At 40.7% G+C, this 19,241-nt stretch overlaps 1 protein-coding gene across 1 annotated transcript in view; it reads right to left on the bottom strand.

Annotated features, from left to right (window-relative positions):
• Nucleotides 1-12,139: 12,139 nt before the first annotated feature.
• The window catches only part of RGS7BP (regulator of G protein signaling 7 binding protein), a 108,265-nt gene continuing 101,163 nt past the window's right edge, over nucleotides 12,140-19,241 (bottom strand). The window contains exon 6 of the mRNA XM_027041124.2: nucleotides 12,140-17,724. Coding sequence (XP_026896925.1) covers nucleotides 17,633-17,724 — 92 coding nt within the window. The 3' untranslated portion in view covers nucleotides 12,140-17,632. The remainder of the gene's footprint in view (nucleotides 17,725-19,241) is intronic.

Genomic DNA, 19,241 nt, shown 5'->3' with positions numbered 1-19,241 from the left:
CTGATGCATGCCACCACTATCCCTTAGCTCAGCGATTTTAATACTCATGTAACTTGTCTCTCTGCCAGTCTTGCTGTATGTACAGTCTGCTCTTGCACAGCAGCCAAAGAAAGAGTCTTTATGGATTTATATCCATGGGCTTATCTCCACGTGGATTTGTATCTATCCCTCAAAAGGTTATTCTTGTTTCTGCCTGAGAATCATTTCTCCTATTTGTCTCTCTGCCTGGAAATTTCTTCCTAAAGACTCTTTGCACATCTGTGTTTTTATGTTGTCCTGCCTCAGTGTCATCTCTTCAAGGAAGCCTTCCCTAATCAACCATCTGAGAATAAAGGGAGAGGATTGATTCATGTTGTTCACCCTAAGCCTGGCAAAGTTGTCTCTCAGTGAATATTTGTTGGGAGGAGTGAATGTTTTACGCTGCCTTTAGTATGAGAGGCTCAGTGTGCCTGTATCAACTGTAGGATATAAGGCACAAGGAGACTGTATAGTTGTGGGAAACAGATGGCTGGTTGGAGGAGAGTTTAATAAAAGGATTTGTCAAGTGTGAACAGGGTATAGGAAAACCACAAGAGATAGTGTGGGACCCCAGGGCTAGTAACAGTTGGGATACTATTACAACCCCTGTGGAGCAGAACCTGGAGAGAGAGCTGTATGGGAAATGCCCTCTGTCAGGAGTTGAGACATTCAGTCAAGGCACTCAGCCAGGCCATTAGGATTATGAAGGGACAGAGTCAGGGTGATCCATATTCTGATTTTATTCTTTTTCCCTTCTTCCCCACTCCTGCCAGGGCTCCCCTTTGACAACACACATTTGGAAGCCAAAGGCCAAGGGAGCCCATTGATGGAATTCCATGGGTCATCCTCCTGGGGCACAGAGTGGGGAGTGAAAAATGGAGATAGATTTGGAGGGATAAAAAGAGAATATCCAACACTCATGCTTCGAGTTACAATATAGCTCCCCCCCCGCACCCCAGTAGGCAGGTTGCGTCCAACTATTTAAATGCTTGCTTATGGTTGAAAGCGCATTATTCTTCTCAGGGCTTGTCTGCCTCTTGCATGGTGGAAGCAGGCAGTGCTCAGTTAGGGAAGCTGTGGACAGAGTATGCGGTGAAGTTATCAAAATGTCCTGTAGAATGGTAGCACTTTCCCAAGCTGCTTGATCAAGTTCTCCTATAAGTGGTCTGCTAAATTTGCATAGAAATTTACAAGTTACAGATGTTTTATAATAGTACTGGAGATCAGCAGGACAGATATTATTGTCTCTACAGGGCTGATGGGTGATGGACGGAGGTCAGTGACTTGTCAGAGCTGTGCAGCAGGTGGAACTGAGCTTGAAACCCCCAACTCTTTTTTTTATTCTTTTTAATGTTTATTTACTATATATATATGTATACACACACACACACACACACACACACACACACACATATATATATATATATATATATAGAGAGAGAGAGAGAGAGAGAGAGAGAGAGAAAGGGCAGAGAGAGAGGGAGACAGAATCAGAAGCAGGCTCCAGGCTCTGAGCTGTCAGCACAGAGCCCGTCTTGGGGCTTGAACCCATGAACTGTGAGATCATGACCTGAGCCGAAGTTGGACGCTTAACCAACTGAGCCGCCCAGGTGCCCCTGAAACCCAGAACTTTTGACTTACAGTCCCATGCTCTCTGCTATCACATGCTGCCTCCATTAGGGGTCATTTTGGTGGCTTACAACAATTTATTCTCAATATTCTATTTTAAAAACTAATTTAGTGAACGACTGCATGTTAGCCTCTTGCCACTTTGTCAATGATACAAGGAAGTGAAAAGGAAAAGTCTCTTAAGGACTTAGAAATAAAATTTCCCCCTGAGAATTAAACTATGGTATTAGCTCATCAATAAATTATAGCACAGACATCTATTGTCACCTTAAAGAGGCAAAATTGTTCCCAGGTCTGCCAAACTCAATTATGACTCAATTGAAGGTATTACCATTTATGAGGGTGGAGGCATCAGTCACAAGTGAGGTTAATCATCCTTTCACGCTTAGGAAAACAAGAGTCATAGAAGCCATGTGTTAGCAGAGCCCAGCCATGCCTGTCTTGGGGAAAAGATGTCTACACCTCTCAAAAGAAACCCCATACCCATTAGCAGTCACTCCCCATTTCCCTTCCAACCCCCTCACCTGAGGCAACCAGAAAGCTATTCTTTGTCTCTCTAGATTAGCCTGTTCGGGACTTTTCACATAAATGGAGCCATACAGTATATAGTCTGTTGTGACTGGGTTCTTTCACTTAGCATGTTTTCAAGGTTTATCTATGTTGTAACATGTGTCAGTACTTCATTCCTTCTGATTGCCACAGAGTATTTCATTGTGGATATGCTAAATTGTATTTAGCAGATGATTGACACTGTTTTGTCCTACTTTTTGGCTATTAGGAATAATGCTGCAATGAATGTTTATATACAGATTTTTGTGTGTGGGGGGCGCGTGTTTTCATTTCTTTTGGGCATATAACTGGGAGTGAAATTGTTGGGTCATATGATAACTCTATGCTTAACCTTTCAAACAACTGCCATACTATTTTCTAAAGCAGCTTGCACCATTTTACATTCCCACCATGTATTAGGGTTCCAGTTTCGTCACATTCTAGCTGACATTTGTTATTTTCTGTTTTGTGTTGTTACTTCAGTACACTTTGAATAGGAATGGTGAGAGTATACGTCCTTACCTGTTTCTCTTCTTAGGAGGAGAGCATGTAGTCTTTCACCACTTAGCATAATGTTAGCTGTGGGTTTTTGTAGATGTCCCTTCTGTGGAAGTCTTGTTTAATTCCCAGTTTGCTGAGGATTAAAAAAATATCATGAGTAAATGTTGAATTTTACCACATGCTTCTGCCCCCTGCCCTTCAGTTATTGAGATCTTCACATGGTTTTCCTTCTTTGGTTTCTTGATACGGGAAATAACATTGATTGACTGAACCAGTCATATATTCCTAGGACAATCTCCACTTGGTCTAGCTGTATTATCTCTTTTATAGATTGTATTTGATTTGCTAGTGTTGTGTTCAATAACACTTTTGAATTTTTATTTCAGCAGTTGATTGGGATTATTAGCTCTTTTGTTATTTTTCCTTTTTCCAAATATTCTATGTTTGTTTGATAGAGCTGGAATATCTTTTAGAATTTATTGGAGTATACTAGCCAAATTATGGAAAGAGCCCAAATGTCCATCGACTGATGAATGGATAAAGAAGATGTGGTTTATATATAAAATGGAATGCTACTTGGCAATGGGAAAGAATGCAATCTTGCCATTTGCAACAATGCGGATGGAACTGGAGGGTATTATGCTAAGTGAAATAAGTCAGTCAGAGAAAGACAGATATCATATATTTCCACTCATATGTGGAACTTGAGAAACTTAACAGAAGACCATGGGGAAAGGGAAGGGGAAAAAATAGTGTCAAACAGAGAGGGAGGCAAACCATAAGAGACTCTTAAATACAGAGAACAAACTGAGGGTTGATAGGGGGTCCGGGGGAGAGGGGAAAATGGGTGATGGGCATTGAGGAGGGCTCTTGTTGGGATGAGTACTGGGTGTTGTATGTAAGCAATGAATCATGGGAATCTACTCCCAAAGCCTAGAGTGCACTGTATATACTGTATGTTAGCTAACTTAACAATTATATTTAAAAAAAGAACTATCTGTGTTTTCTCCATTGTCAGTGTTTTTGATTTGTTTGATGACAGTCCTTCTCTTTCAAGTTATAGACTATTCTTAATATCCAGTGAACCTTGTTTCTCTGTTTGTGGTTAGAATGAGTAGTTAAAGTTGACTGTGGGTGGTAATTTTTGACCAGTGGCTTCATTTTGGGGTAAATATATAAGGAGCACACCACAGGTTGTAGCATTAGAATCTTTTGGCAGGATAGGTTTTGAACAATTCACCTGGTTGCCCTTTATTATCATTATGCCACTTTTTCGTAGAACTGTTCACTTCCATAACTACACTGTCATATATCTATGAAGCAAAGCTACTGTATATTCAGTAAGCATACATTCTTTCTTTGGCTCACCTTTGATATTTTCTAAGCCTTTTAACTTGGATTTGAAGGTGGTTCCCTGCTCTATAATAAGTCATATAACCTTCTCAGCTCAGTGCCAGACTCACCATAGCAATATGTAGCAAAAGTAAAATTTCTATTTGATCAGAATTTGAAGTATGTAATTGTACCAGTGTTCTAGAAACTCATGGGTATATAGAAATCCATTTCAAATCTGTGAGGTAATAAAACACAGAAGTGACCACTTATTTGAGGGAGGGAAAGCAGAAAAGCTTTAAGTACAGTGGGCTGCTGAAGGACATGGAAGGAGCAGGACTGGATCAGGTGCCACAGCTGGGGTTCTGAACATTCGGGGCCACATGAATACTGGCCCCACTCTACCCTCACTTGGGGTTTCTACGTATCAATGATGAGTTCTGATAGGAATAAGGGACCAAATGAAACCTTCAGAGATAGAAAATGTACTGTTTTAGAAGGTAAAGTTTAGGAGACTCAAGGGGATTTTCAAAAATGGAATTGGATTGGAACAAATTCAACATGGCAAAGTTTTCCTGCACGATGCAGTGAAGTTTGTTTTTTGTCTCTTTCCTCTTAGATACCTAGAGCAATAGATGGTTGTCATGGCTTTTCCTTAGGCATAGTATTCCCCCGTACAGACAGGGTAACTGAGTAACCCAGGATCACATAGAATGAGGAGTAAGTATGCTTCTGTAGTCATGCAAGAACTGGAATGAAAACCCATATAAAACGCAGGGCCTTCTCTTCCATGCTATAGTTTCCTCAGTTGAGTACTATAATGGAGACTTTAACCTTGTGAAGTTTTGTGGAAGAGTTTCTTCATACAAAAGTTTATTTGGCAGAGTCAAAAGTAACAGCTGAGACCCAAGCCCTGTAAAATTCTAACTCCATAATGGTATTTTTTGACATCGATATTAATTGATCACTTTCGAATTATTTTCTCCCGTTGTGTACTGGTGAGGAGACAGCTTAAAGAACTTCGAAGAAAACGTAGTGAATTCTTTTAGGCAGTGTAAACCTCACTGTTGGTGGAAGGATGGTAGTTGCCAGTTAGTGAGTGACATATTCTGAGGAAAGCCCAGGGTAGAGATATGATTGTTTTGTTGAGTGAAAAGATACGGTGTGTTTGACATATTAGGCAATACAGTTCATGCTGCAGACCCTTTCTCCCCTGCCCCTGACAGCTTAGATTTTACCTGAGACATCTTTGCTCAGCTCTTTCCTCTTTCCTATCCTGCTTCCTTCTTTCCTCACAGATTTTTGTCAAAGAGCATTCCTTCAAAACAAACAAACGAAAACAAAAACAAACGCACACAAATCCTTATCTTAGAATCTGCTTCTGTGAAACATATCCTAAGACACTGGGTACTAAAGTGGTCTTAGGTAGTTGACTCTAAGGGCAGTAGTACTCAACAGACAGAGGGCAGTGAGGTCTCCAGCCCTGACGAGAAGTGGATCACTGAGCCCTGGCACTGAGCAGTGCCATTGCTACAACATTCACCTCTAGGTATTTTGGAGGGGATGTAGGTAGGAGGGGATGTACTGGCTCACATCTGACATCTCTGCATGGGAGAACTAGCAGTTAGGGGGCTGTGGAATTGAGTGGTTATTGATGAGAGAAAATGAGAGGCTATTTTTGCAAAATACTTTGCAATTTTAAGCAAAGTATGAGAGTGAGTGGGCCTTTTGGGAAGAATTTAAAGAGGCTGTCATCTCCTGTAGCTGGAGGACAGACATCCCTGAAAACCAGACCCTAGACTTAATTGTAAGAGTGGCAGAATTTCAGAGCAGGCTGAATTCTCAATATCAGAGTTAAGGTCCTGATAGAGATGGAGATCTGGAAAGGGAACTCCCGAATATTTTCAGGTGAGCATCTTAAATCCCCAGATTGTCCTGAGGCCTCTGGGCCTGAAGACATGGCCCAGTCTACCTTGTGGAAGATAGAGTCCTTGTTCTTCTTCTTCCCCTTCCTCCCCCTCCTCCTCTTCCTCCTCTTCCTCTTTCTTCTTCTTCTTCTTCTTCTTCTTCTTCTTCTTCTTCTTCTTCTAAGACAATGCAGACCCTTCAAATGAGACACGGGCTTTAGGAGGTAATGCTAGTTTTCCTCAAGATCTGCTTTCATTTCCTTTTCTGGCTGAAAAATCAGTTAATGAGGATGAGATGTATAGTAGGCAAGTGCTGGGTTTAGGAAGGGAGGTGATGGATTACACATCAAAGGTGCTGACTCACAGGTACCAGGAGAAACCAGTAAAGCATGCCCAGGAGTGGGTCTAGAGGGTGCTGGATCAGGCGTGACAGAATACAAAGGATGAATACAAAGACCCTCTTTCATGAGATAGGATTTAACACTTTGGTAAGGGCTCTGGAAGGTGGCTTAAATGTGCTGCTGTTAAGGCACTTGGAAGCTTGAAAAAATGATGAGCCTCATTAAATAAAGTTGAGATAGCAAAACTCTCACGGCACAGTATAGAGGAAGGAGTTTGCTGAGATAGATCCCCTATGAGCCTGGAAAATTCAGCAGCTGACTGTTCTTTGGGCGGACCCAGGGACACTTTATTTTCCAAGGCAGCAAGGAATGTGCTAATTAGGGGAATAGCAGCATCAATAAGGAGCTCAGTGGTGTCCATCCTTTGTAGGCCTGGCTGATAGTTAGATGCTGTTATTGAACAGGGCTTCTAGTAGCAATGGGGATGATAGAATCCTGGATTGGAAAAGGCTAGGTGAGACCACATAACCATGAGAAGCAAGGTGGGAATAATTGCTGTCATGGGCAGCAAGATCTGAATGGCACAGGAGAGGCTGACCTGCAGGGATCTTTGGAGATGGCTGATAATGGTGATCATGGTATTCCTAGGGGTAAGACAAGTGGGCAGGGTATTATTTAATATATGTATAATTTGAGGAGATCAAGGATAGATGAGCAGAAGACTGACATCCCTTCCCCAAAGGAAAGTGACCATTCTTGCTCAGTTTCCATAGCTGAGACGGCTAAACTCAAACCTGTCTACCAAAGGAGAAGCCGCATCGATATTAAGACAGATCCTGTGAAACTTGCCAGGTTTGTACAGTAGTGATTCCTCCAGGCCTTCCCCAAAGGGTCCTGTAGCCATCACCCAGGTAACCAAACAATGGAAAGAGGAAACATTTAGATCTTTCAAGGCCTTCAGACATAGGTCCTGAGCTGAAGTTGCTTCCCAGGGATCTGACATCTGTCAGGGGAAAAACCAATGGAGGTAAGGTCATAAACAGATTCATGATCCCTCTTTGCCTCACTGTGGGTCGGCTGTGCCCATGGACCCATCCGGCAACGTTTTCTCTAATTTCCCAACATATAATATTATGGACATACTTAATAGTTGGCCAATACCATTACACCCAATTTCTTGATACAGAGGAAAAGCTATTGTAAATAGGAAACACTAAGTGCAAGTTCCTGAAAACTTTTTCCATCCTCACCAAGACAATTAATCAAAAACAAACAAACAAAAAAAAAAAAACATTATCACAAATCCAAGGTGATAGAAAAGATTCAGCAGTGGTGGTTCTTATCACACCTCCCATTTTAATCATCACTTCAGCTTCTTCAAACACTGGATGGGTCATGGCAGATGAACACTGTTATGCCCAGAATTCGTGATCCCCAAAGACCACCAGGGAGCCGAGTCCGATGCAAAAGCAAAAGAGCCTTTATTCGAGCTAGCTCCTCGAGCTCAATCCCCTACCTGCACTGATGCAGCGGTGAGATACCGGAGAGAGATCGAGTTTCAAAAGCACAAAGGTTTTATAGGGGTCTAGGGCCAGTTGGTGAGGTAATGGCTGTGGCCTTGGCCGATTGGCTGGGGAAGAGGCTGAGTCCTGTTACACAGGTAGCTGGGCGTGTTTTGATGGGGAAGTTTGAATGGGTGAGCAGGAGGTTACTCAAGGAGAGGAGCCGTGGTCTGAGGTTTCTGCGATTTTCCCGGAAAGGGGGCATGTCAGGGACATAGTCACTCAAGGTGGAGGACACAGAACAAGATGGAGTCGGCCGGCGTAGGTCCGCCCTTTCAGACACCACTGCTGCAAGCTTATCCAAGAAGCCCCAGTAATAGCTGTTGTGCCGAATGTGGTATCTTTACTAGAACAGATTATATGGCTTCAAGAATAATCATGAGACTTTAACCGAGTTCCAAAGATCTCTATTGACTGCACTTTATAGACAGCAAAAGTTATATGAAATCTGAAGAGGATCCAGATAAGCATTTTGAAGAGAATCAAGAATCTCGAGATGTTCTGGGTCCCCCAAAAGAGTTGCTACTTTTATCTTCCATGCAACAAATGAACTATCCTTAAGTATTCCCAGCAGAGGTTTTACCGGAAGCAGGTGGAGATGAAGTCCCTAAAAGCCCTGGCTGAGTTTTATCAACCAGCAAATGCATACACACTATTAGAAATTATGCCAAATTGTTATGGGCTTTTATCTAACAATGAGAACACAGAAAATGGAGCTCTGTGTACTCATTGTATAATATTATTACTTAGCAGCTGTGTATGTGAGTATAACCCAACTCCATGTTCTCAGATGACCTTTTGGAACCAGTCCTCTCCACCTCTAGTGGATCTCACATGCCTGTAGCATCCTATGTCCTCACTGCATAATATTTGTTTTCATCATTCCGTGGTTTGGTACCGAGGGTTGAGCATCAGTCTGTGTTCTCAGATGATCTTTGGGAACCAGACTTGTGTATCCCTAGATGACCTCACCAAGGCTCACAACAGTCCGATCCTGTTGATCGGAATATTCTCTTTAGAGAACCTCACATTTGCACACCAAGTCGATGGCATGATGTTCTCTGGACACAGCAAGGGTGAAATGGCGAGTCCTCTGAATGCCTTGGTAAGCAAGACACACAAACTCCAGAGAATGGGAGATAAACCTTACAGAGATTAAGGGGTCTGCTACATCAGTGAAGCTTTTAGGAGTCAAGGGATCTGAGAGGTGCTGGGGCATCTCCAAAACAAAAACAAGTTTCTGTCCCTCTCATTTCCAACCATGAAGCTAGAAACTTGAGGCTTGAGCAGCCTCCATAGGTTTGGAAGGCAGCGTATCTCACATGTGAGGTAGAGCTCTAGTTTTAATTTGGTCCCAGAGCAAGAAGGAGGTCTTCAGCATGTTTAGGCTTTACCATCAGTAGCCCTGTCATTTGTGCCATATCGTCTGGCAGAGGCCACGGTACTAGAGGAATCTGGGTATAAAAGGATGCTGTGGACACTCTGGCAAGCTCCAATAAAAGAGTCATAGCACAGACCCTTGGAGTTCAAGAGCAAGGCCATGCTATCTGCAGCAGAGAAAGATAGACCATTCAAAAAGCAGCTCTCGGTAGAGATGGAAACTGTAAATGGATCCAACAGCACTGGCCTTGCAGCAGACAGAATAATAGTCCCCCAGAGATGTTCACTTCCTAATCCCTGGAACCTATAAATGTGTTACTTGGCAAAAAGGAATTTGCAGCTCTGATTGCATTAAGGATCTTCAAATGGGACAATTATCCTGGATTATGTGGGCAAGCCCAACACACCAGCACGTTTCCCTCTAAGATGAGGCAGAAGAGTCAGAAGAGGAAGGATACCTGAAGATGAAAAAAGGAGTCACATACACACCGAATTGAGGCTATGCTACGTCTTTGCTGGTTGGAAGATAGAAAAAGGAGCCACAAGCCAAGGAATGCAGGAAGCCTCCAGAAGCTGGGAAAGAAAAGGAGATAGATCCTCCCCTACAGGCTCCAGAAGGAACACAGATTTGTTGACCTCATGACTTTAAGCCGGTAAAACTGATTTTTGACCTCCAGAAATGTGAATGATAAATGTGGGTTATTTTAAGCCATGAAGTTTGTGGCAGTTTGTTATAGGGGCAGCAATAAGAAACCAATACAAGCTTTTTTCAGCAAAATTTATTTACAGCTTCCGTTCAATGTCCAGCCTCTTGGTAACAGAGATTGACACCGTGCCCTCGATCTAATACCATTCCTTCTGGAGAACAGACTGCCAGCTGGAGACAAATTGAGACTACATCCACCCTGACTGGGATTTACCTGCTTTCTGGATAGTAGTTTGCCAATGTTGTCTGCAGGGCTTCAGCCAGCATCAATATCCACTGACTGACAAAGTGTCTGACCTACCAATGCAGGATCTTACATAACATTGCCTAAGACCAAGGGCCCCACTTCTTAGCAAAGCAGGTGCATCAGTGAAAACACGACTGTGGGATCCACCAAGCAGAAGCTGCCATCGCACTGGAGTGGTGGCCTGGCCTCTTTAAGGAGAGGATGCCTTGTATTATTGGGGTGATGCAACGTATGGGATGCATTATACTCCTTACACCAACCAATGGTCATTAGATGGTTCTAAATTCATGAGTCCAAAAATAAAGGGGTGAGAGTAGGAGTGGCTTCAGGAATCCACTGAGGACTTTGTGCTCTCTCTTTGGGGGTCTAGAATCTGTGTGTCTAGAGGTCCTAGGTCATAGAGTGAAGAAAATAAGAATCCCACTAAGCTTTAAGCTACCACTGCTAAGTGGTCAACTTAGGGTCCTACAGGCAGAAAACTAGCAGGTGAGTAAGAGTTACCATACTGACAGAGGTTATCGGCTCTGATCGTCATGAGCAGGGAGAGTTACTCTAGTATGAGGGGTATGTTCATACAGAGGAGTATGTTCGGCACTCACATGACCACTGGGTCACCTCTGACCTGGGTACGCCCAGGTTTAACTGTAAATGGGCATGTATCGCAACTAAAGTGTACTAAGGGCAGGGTAACCAGGGTCTCAGATCACTTGGGGGTAAGGGTCTGGGTCATTTTACCAGGAAGCTCAGAAGTGCCTAAGAATTTAGCATGGCTTAAGTGAAAGCTGTGGTTTGTCCCACTGTCCCTCTTTTTGTATAGTAAACGGTAATAACAGAATCCAGAAGAAGCTATAGCTGGGTGGAGTAGGTCCATGTGAGAAACAAGGGGATCTGGGCAGTGCCAGGCATGAACTGTAGGAGGCGCTGTGGTACCTGCCGAAGTGTGCGTTACTGAGCCACAGCATCCATCTCTCAGCTGCTGTGAATGTTGGTTGCTAAGGGCAGTATGCACTTGATTTTTTTTTTTTTTTTTAACACCCAGTTACATAGCCACATCCCAAACCATAGTAAACGGGGTCTTAAATTTAGGTGGCCAGTGTCTTGCTGAAATTTGGGGTCTCTGTTTCTAAAGGGAAAAAGGAGAGAATGGATATCGGAACTGCTAGCCACTGTTGCGCATTGCTTGCGCCTATCGGAGAATCAGATGATAGCCTGTGTAGTTCCAGGCTGTACTTGCACAGCCCTTGATAACCCGCTGGACCTCAAAAGCTTGCCTCTTGAAAAACTTCTTGGGATACACTCCTGGAAGAACTGAATTCCTAGATGTCTCTCCAGACACGTATATGATTCCTTTTATTGGAAAATAAACCTATATGGGGTGCCTGGGTGGCTCAGCCAGTTAAATGTCTGATTTTGGCTCAGGTCATGATCTCACAGCTCATGGGTTCGAGCCCCGCGTCGGGCTCTGTGCTGACAGCTTGAAGCCTGGAGCCTGCTTTGGGTTCTGTGTCTCCTGCTCTCTCTGCTCCAACCCCACTCACACTCTGTCTCTGTCTCTCTCTCTCTTTCTCAAAAATAAATAAACATTAAAAAAATTTAAGAAAATAAACCCATTTAACTGATTTTTTTTTTTTTTTTTTTTTTTTTTGGTCATAGTTATCAGGAAAACAGAGTTAAAGAGACTTACTGCTATTGTCAGGGAAAATATTTCCAAAGCCTGCTTTAATCCTTCCTCTATTGACTTCACTTTCACTTAATTCTTTCTTTCCTTCCTTCTTCCATCCCTCCCTCCCTTCCACCCTCTCTCTTTCCTTCCATCCACCTTTGTCTGGCTCTCTATTTTATCTAACAAAGTTATGGTGTCCTGGTGTTTCCTTTCTGTAACCCCACTGCCCACACTTTGATGACAGGGAATAAGTCCAGGGGGTGGCAGGGAGGGTGAGAGGAAGTGATGAGCCACAAATTCTCACTTTTCATTTTTTTTAAAACTTTTATTATTAGTTTTTATTACACAAGGAATACATATTCATTGTAGAAAAATTAGAAAACACAGAAAAGCAAAAAGAAAAAATAATCACCCATAATCCCACTACCCATAAATAACTACTATTAACATTTTAGTGTATGTCTTTCTAGCTTCTTATGCATATATATACATACATAGATATTTTTATATATAATTTTCTTTTTTACAAATATTGTGTCATACTATACATACTGGTTTATAACATGTGTTTTTCATTTAATATATATTGTGAACATTGTTGTTTATTCCCTGAAAAAATTATACAGATACTACATGCTCATTGTGGAAAAATCAGAAATTACCGATATGCAAAAAGAAAATATAATTGCTCCAAATCTCACCTCCCAGAGATAGATGCTGTTAACCTTTTAGCAAATATCCTTTCAGACACTGTAATGCACACATGTGTATGTATACTCTTAAAATGGGAACACACTGTATTCTTCTATAACTTTCTCTTTTCATTTAACAATATAGCTGTTTATTTCAGTAAATATACATCTAGTGCTTATTCTTAATTGGTGCACAGTAGTATTCCCTTGAAAGGATATACCATATTTAACCAACCCTATATTGTGGGCTTATTTATATTTTTTTCATTCCTCCAATTTTTTCCATGCTCCTATAAGCATCCTTTGTTGCATGTATTTTTTTGAATAATGAATGAATGTATCTTGAATTCATTTTTTCTTAACCTTTTTTAAAGGAGAACTCCCTAAAGTGGAAGTATTTGACGTACACAAAAAATATGTTGCCAAAATATTTTCCAGAAAGATCAGATCAGTTTACACTCTTGTTTACTCTGTAAGAGAATGTCCGCTTCCATACTTCCTTACTGACCCTAGGAACTATAATTCTTTATATCTTTTGTCTTTCTGATACATAAAAAAAGGAGTGTATTGTAATATTTGCATTTTTGATTACTAGTTTATTTAAATATGTTCATATTTATTATTAGTTCATTACTTTAGTTTATGGTACATTGCCAGTTTGTGTCCTTGGCTCAATTTTCTACTGGAAAGTTTGATTCTTTTTGATCATAAAATGTTATCTATTCATGCATTCATTATTCACTCACACAATAAATATGTTTTCAGTAGTTGCTTTGTGTCTAGCACTGTGTTAAGTATTGAGGATATAACAGGAAGCAAAACAGACACAGTGGCTGCTTTCTTGAACTTCCAGTTTAGTGGAAATAAACAGACAAACAAGCAATAATTTAAAAAGTGCAGTGAGGAAAGAATGAAATAGGAACATTCTGTTGGGAAGGTTGTAGATCATAGAAACCTCCCATCAGTAATGGGGTTTAAGCTCTTGATATACATTAGAGATCTATACTCTTTGTTGCATATATTTCAAATTTTGTTTTCTCTTAATTTGGTTTATTTTTTACTATATAGGAGTTCTGCATTTTTAATTGGTCAAATCCATCTATCTTTTTCTTTTTGGTTTCTTCCTTTGGTGTCATGCTTAGAAAGGCTTTTCTCCATAGTAAATTTACAGAAATATTTATCAATATTGCCATACTCCTTGTATATGTTTACGTGCTTTAACATGTAAATCTTTACTTCACCTAGAATTTATTTTGATGGAAGTTATGAGGTATAGATCTAGGATTTTCCCCCAAAATGGCCAACCAGTCATCCCAAGTTATTTAGTAATCCCACCTTTTCTCACAGATTTGAAAGGTCATCTCTTTATAATGCACTCAATTATTTTATGTTCTTGGGTTTATTTCTGATATTTATATTTCATTATAATGATTTATTATAGGCCAATAGCATCACTGCTTTTTCTCATCCTATCTACCGTTACCTGAAACCTGAGCATTTTGCATTTGGTGACGTTCGAGAACACAGAGAAATGATAGGCAATTTTTAGGTACATGTAGGTGGCATGGGAAGTTAGTCTGGATGATATCCTTAATCCTTTCAGCTCTGAGACTTCCAGAATCTAAATTCCATATGGAATATTGTTAACCTGGTCCATTGTTTGCTGTCTAAAATGAATGAGATGCCTTTATATTCTGCACATTTGTTTTCCCCTCTTACCCTAAAGCTCAGAATTCAGTAGGTGGCAGTATTGCCATGCAGTAAGCATCCAACTGTTAGAAGAGCACCCAGGAACAAAATGATCCGGCAGGATTTTAGAATTTCCCTAAAAGCTTTCATTAGAGGAGGCATCCGGGCTGTGCTACTTCTAGTCTTCTTTGTACCCTTCAGCAGTGGCACAACCAGAAGTTTGCAGTCAATCTGTTTCTAGAAGCATGCAAAACATCAGCAGACAGATATTTTAAAGTGATACCTTGGCCTTGTGGGCATTTGTTCACTTATCTTATCCACAAGTGCCTTTGAACCTAGCCACTGACGATTTAAAGCCTGGAAATGTGGTTTTAAACAATATGATTATGGTGGGATTCAGGTGATTTTTATTTTCTTTATACTCAGTGGTATGTTTCAGATTGTCCATAAAGAATATATATTGCCTCTGTAATCTGAACACACACACACACACACACACACACAACAAAAACAGCAACAATGATGAATCAACACAGGATATTGAAATTATGGTGGTAAAATGGGTGAGGGTGTGCCAGAAAAAGTTGACATCCTTTTCTGTTTCCAGCATGTGAGTACCCATGCAACAGAATGGGTTCAGTGTTCTCTCCTTACCCCTAGAGATCAGCTCAGGGTTATTGCTAATCTGAAAGTGAATTACTAGCAGAAGCCGAGACAGTAGACCTCTATCTCATGGACTACACCTGAGAAAGTCCTTTGGTAGGTGAGAGGAGAGTGGGGTCAGCTCCTAAAGAGACGCATTGGCATATCTAATGGGAGATGGTGAGCTGTCTATTGCCACTATGAGCCAGGGTAGGTCATCACGACTTGGAGCACTACATTTAATTTTAGGACCTGCTAGTGAAAGAAGATCTATAAATCTTGGAGTGTGTCCACAGGAACTATAAAACCAATCAAAGTCTGGGAAACAGGCACTATGAATAAAAGATAAGGTGGCTGAATTTATTTACCTTAGATATGGGAAGCCTACCTAGGGAATTAGACAAATTCCCATCTCCATGAATAGCTACTATAGCCCTCCCAGACCTGGAGGTGAGACCTGAATTTATTAACAGTCTTCAGTTGTACAAAGGACAATGGCATGGAAGGTAAGTGTTCCTTTCATACCGAGACTAAGGCGAGAGTGAGCACAAATTAACTAAGCAGAAGTGATTTAGGTCAAGCATTTAGAGGAACGTGCTGAACACCAAGGTAGGTTTATCAGTTGATAACTTTGCATGAATTAGTAGGAACTAGATTGAAGCAAAGGGTTCAATATAGTGGAAAGGTGGGTGAGGACTGAGACGGGAGCTGAGAGCATGCCCAGTTGGGCTGTTTTATAATTTCTAAAATAATGGACCTTAAGTGAATTAACCACGGGGGATGGAAATGAACCATATTCAAAAACAATATTAAGCTTTAGTCAAACCTGATTTATGAAATCAGGCTTTACAGACCAGATAAATTTGGGAGTAGTTCCCTGCTTTCCAAGGGGGTATTCATTCTAAGGGTCTTTAAGTAGCATATTCCAATAACTGTTTTACAAATATTTGATTTAGAAAGTTGTGGTTTTCTCATATAGGTTTCAGAGATACCTCTTTATATGGAGTCAGGCATACTTACAACCGTGCATTCATTACCAGGTCATTGGAACACAACTCTGGATTCCAAGATTAAGGCCCCAAGTGAGCTGGTATGATCTAAAGAGACACCTGTGTAGCCTTTTGAGATCTCTTCCAACCCTTTAATCTGTTCGCTTTCAATCACAAATGCTAGAAGACAATTCCAAGTATAATTTTCACAACATCAGATATTTGGTTGAACCATATGAAATTGCTATTTTTATAGGTCAAAACAGTCCATTGCCAGCAATTTCATATGGTTCAACCTAATACAATAATTAGTCCACTATTTCATATATACCTATCTTCATCTTCAGTAAAGCTAACAGCTTTAATAAATTTAGTTGTTAGGTCAAAATATTGGTGGACCTATAAATGCCTGTGCACTTAAGTACTGAGAAAGTATAGGGTTGGGATTAAAAATGCATCTTGAATAAACCACTTATAGGCATCTAGCCCATCCTTTTATTGTACTAGACACTGGTTGCTTCTTGTCCTTCTTTAGGGTCATTTAGATTTTGGAAAGCAAGAAAAAAAGTCCAAAGGCCTGATCTCTCAACCTATGGAAAATTCTGTTTGGGAAACGGGCCAAGGAAGAACAGGGGACAATATAACAAAATTTGTACCATGTTACAGGTTTAGTGAGGAAGATCATAACAAAACTGTGAGCAGAAAATCGAAGCGTGTGGCTTCCTCCTTTCTAAAATATAGTATTGCTTAATGTGTCCTGCTTTCAAGATTCTAAGCATAAGACAAGACACCAAGTACACATCGGAAAAGTCATATCTGCATAGTCATCTAATATGAGACAAGCTTAGCTTAACTAAAAAGATTTTATTAACAGAAAATGTTAAATATTTTTACGATCTGAGCTAATTCCGGCATGCCCTATAAGATTTAACACTATGCTGCTGTGCAGACATCATGCTTCAGATTTCAATTAGAACAAAATGTGATAATACTCAATTTTACATTTGAGGGTAATTGTATATGTTACTACACCATTTTCTAACTGGATTACTTCATTCTCCAAGAAGCTGAAAAAGACACCATTGGATCAAAAGGAAATTAGTTGCCCATATGCATTGTACGAAGGTATTAGGATAATTGTGTATTTACAAAATTTAAATACTTTCCATATATGGTTTTTGTTGCATTATAAATTAAGATGTTTTTATGTAGAAGCTCTTGGATTCCGACAGAATGGAAGACTAGATGTGAATGAGCACAGACAAAGCAATAGGTGAGGTGGTATATGTTTGATTATAATATTATCTCTAATAATATTGATAGATTGGATTTTTGAACACAGTTTTGCAGTTTTAGAGAGATTTCTATGTTTAAAGACTTTCATATATGATAAATTGTTAACATGAGATCAGCAAGAGCTAAAGATATACTATTATACATGAAATAATTTTTCTCTGTATGATACATTTAAAAAAAACCTTTAAATAATTTAAAAACCATAATTCTCGCATCTGTCATGGTATGGTTTGGAGCAGACATGCACAATGTCAGCTTTAAAAATCCTTTTAAAAACAGCCTGCTTTTTGAATCTTTTTTACCCCCCCTTGACAGCAGCTGCTTTCACATGTAAAATCATTTAAAAGGGTAGAGGGAGGCGAATAAAAGTAATAAGGAAGCATAGAAAACATAGTCAAAAACCAATAATTGTGGTTCAGCTGTCTGGAGGTCCTCAGGTTCTGTGATATTTTCAGGTCTTCGCATTGGTGGGTTTCCAGGAGGAGTTGCCTAGCTTGAGACAAGACAACACAGCCCAAAGAACCTTCTCTTCCGTCTTCTAACCAGGGGGTAGGGAGTTAGATTTAGAAGGCTGCTGTCATCTGTGATGGGACAGAATGTACATATGAGTGAATTACAAACAATAACTGGGGTTTTTATGAATTGGCTTTAAAAATCCACCATCTTTTGAATCAAGGTTTCTTGTTCAGCACTGTTGACATTTTAGGCAAGATAATTCTTTGTTGTTGGGGCTGTCGTGAGCACTGTAGGATGCTTAGCTGCATCCCTGGCCTCTCCCTACTCACTGGATGCCAATAACACTTCTCCACCAGCCGTGAAAACCAAAAATGTCCCGTGATAGGGCCAAATGTTCTTTTTTTGGTGGTGGTGGGGAGCTCAGAGCCTACAGTTGCGAACCACTGCTTAGAATTAAATGTAAACTGCTCAAGACATTCTTTCAGTTGGGAGATGCATAGCTTTTTAGAAAGAGCCCGTGCTTTGGAGTAAGGTTGACCTCTTTTCTAAACCTGCCTCTACTATTTACTAGCTCTATGTGAACATGTAACTTGAAGCTTGCTAAGCTTCAGTTTTCCCCTAGTCAAAATAGGGTTCAATAACACTTACCTTAGGTGAAGATTAAATGAAACAATCTATGAAAGACATTAAGCTTGGGTGAGGTCCTCAGTGCCTAGCACAGAGGAAGCACTCAGTAAATACAGCTCTTATTTACTATTTTCCTTTACATAGGACCACTGTGTTGCCTCTACTCACCTACTTTATTGCCTTAGGAAGAAGTCTCAACTATTATGTGTTGAGTCTTTGGCTAGCGATTTCTATAGGTTTCTGTATACAGTGGCATTCTGAGAAGATTGCCAACTGCTGAATTTATAAGTCTTGGGTTGAAATTTTTAGCATGATGACAAGCAGATGAAGAAATAAACCAGTAAACCAAATTCAGTTTAGTGAGCTGGGTTTTAAAGAAAGAGTCCAGTCCAAAAGAGAGGGTGGGTAGCAATAGCCTGTTGGAGCGGAACTGGCAGTCTGGTCCCAGAAGCTGGAGAAGGACCATGAGGAGATGACTTGGAAATTGCCAATGTGGGCAGCACTAGGACATAATCAGAATGGAGCTAGGGGCCACAAGATGGTTGGTTGGCTCTGGTAACTCTTATGTACCTAAGCTTTTCCAGGACTAGTTGCACCACCCTCCCAGAGCAGAGCTAAGGGCTCTCTCTTTTCTCCATCCTACCTTGGGATATACGACCTTGGGAAGGAGCCCAGAGTCAGGAGTTAGATGAAGAGATGGGTAAGGGAAAAATGTGCCCCACATCAATAAAACTGGTTTGTAGACGAGGGTTGCTTTTCCTGATTGCTGAGCCTAGATGCTCAGTAAACTGTCCAGAACAAAAACAAGTGTCGGCTTTCTAGTCCTCTCACATAAATTGTGTCATCCAAGTGCCTGGGCTTATCCTCCCCCTCCCCAAAGGCTGTCATGTGTCACACTTATTTGTAAATTAGCATCGCTCACCAAGTTGACAGTGTTCCTTGGAATGGTGCACCATGCTATACATTTAGATAGAACCAGAATGGCAAGTCACAGCCAGGGAAGAAAACAGGTACC

The sequence above is a fragment of the Acinonyx jubatus genome, chromosome A1, assembly GCF_027475565.1.
Source record: "Acinonyx jubatus isolate Ajub_Pintada_27869175 chromosome A1, VMU_Ajub_asm_v1.0, whole genome shotgun sequence".
Lineage (NCBI taxonomy): Eukaryota > Metazoa > Chordata > Mammalia > Carnivora > Felidae > Acinonyx > Acinonyx jubatus.
The sequence above is the reverse complement of the archived record's forward strand: the minus strand, read 5'-3'. Positions and strand labels throughout refer to the sequence as shown.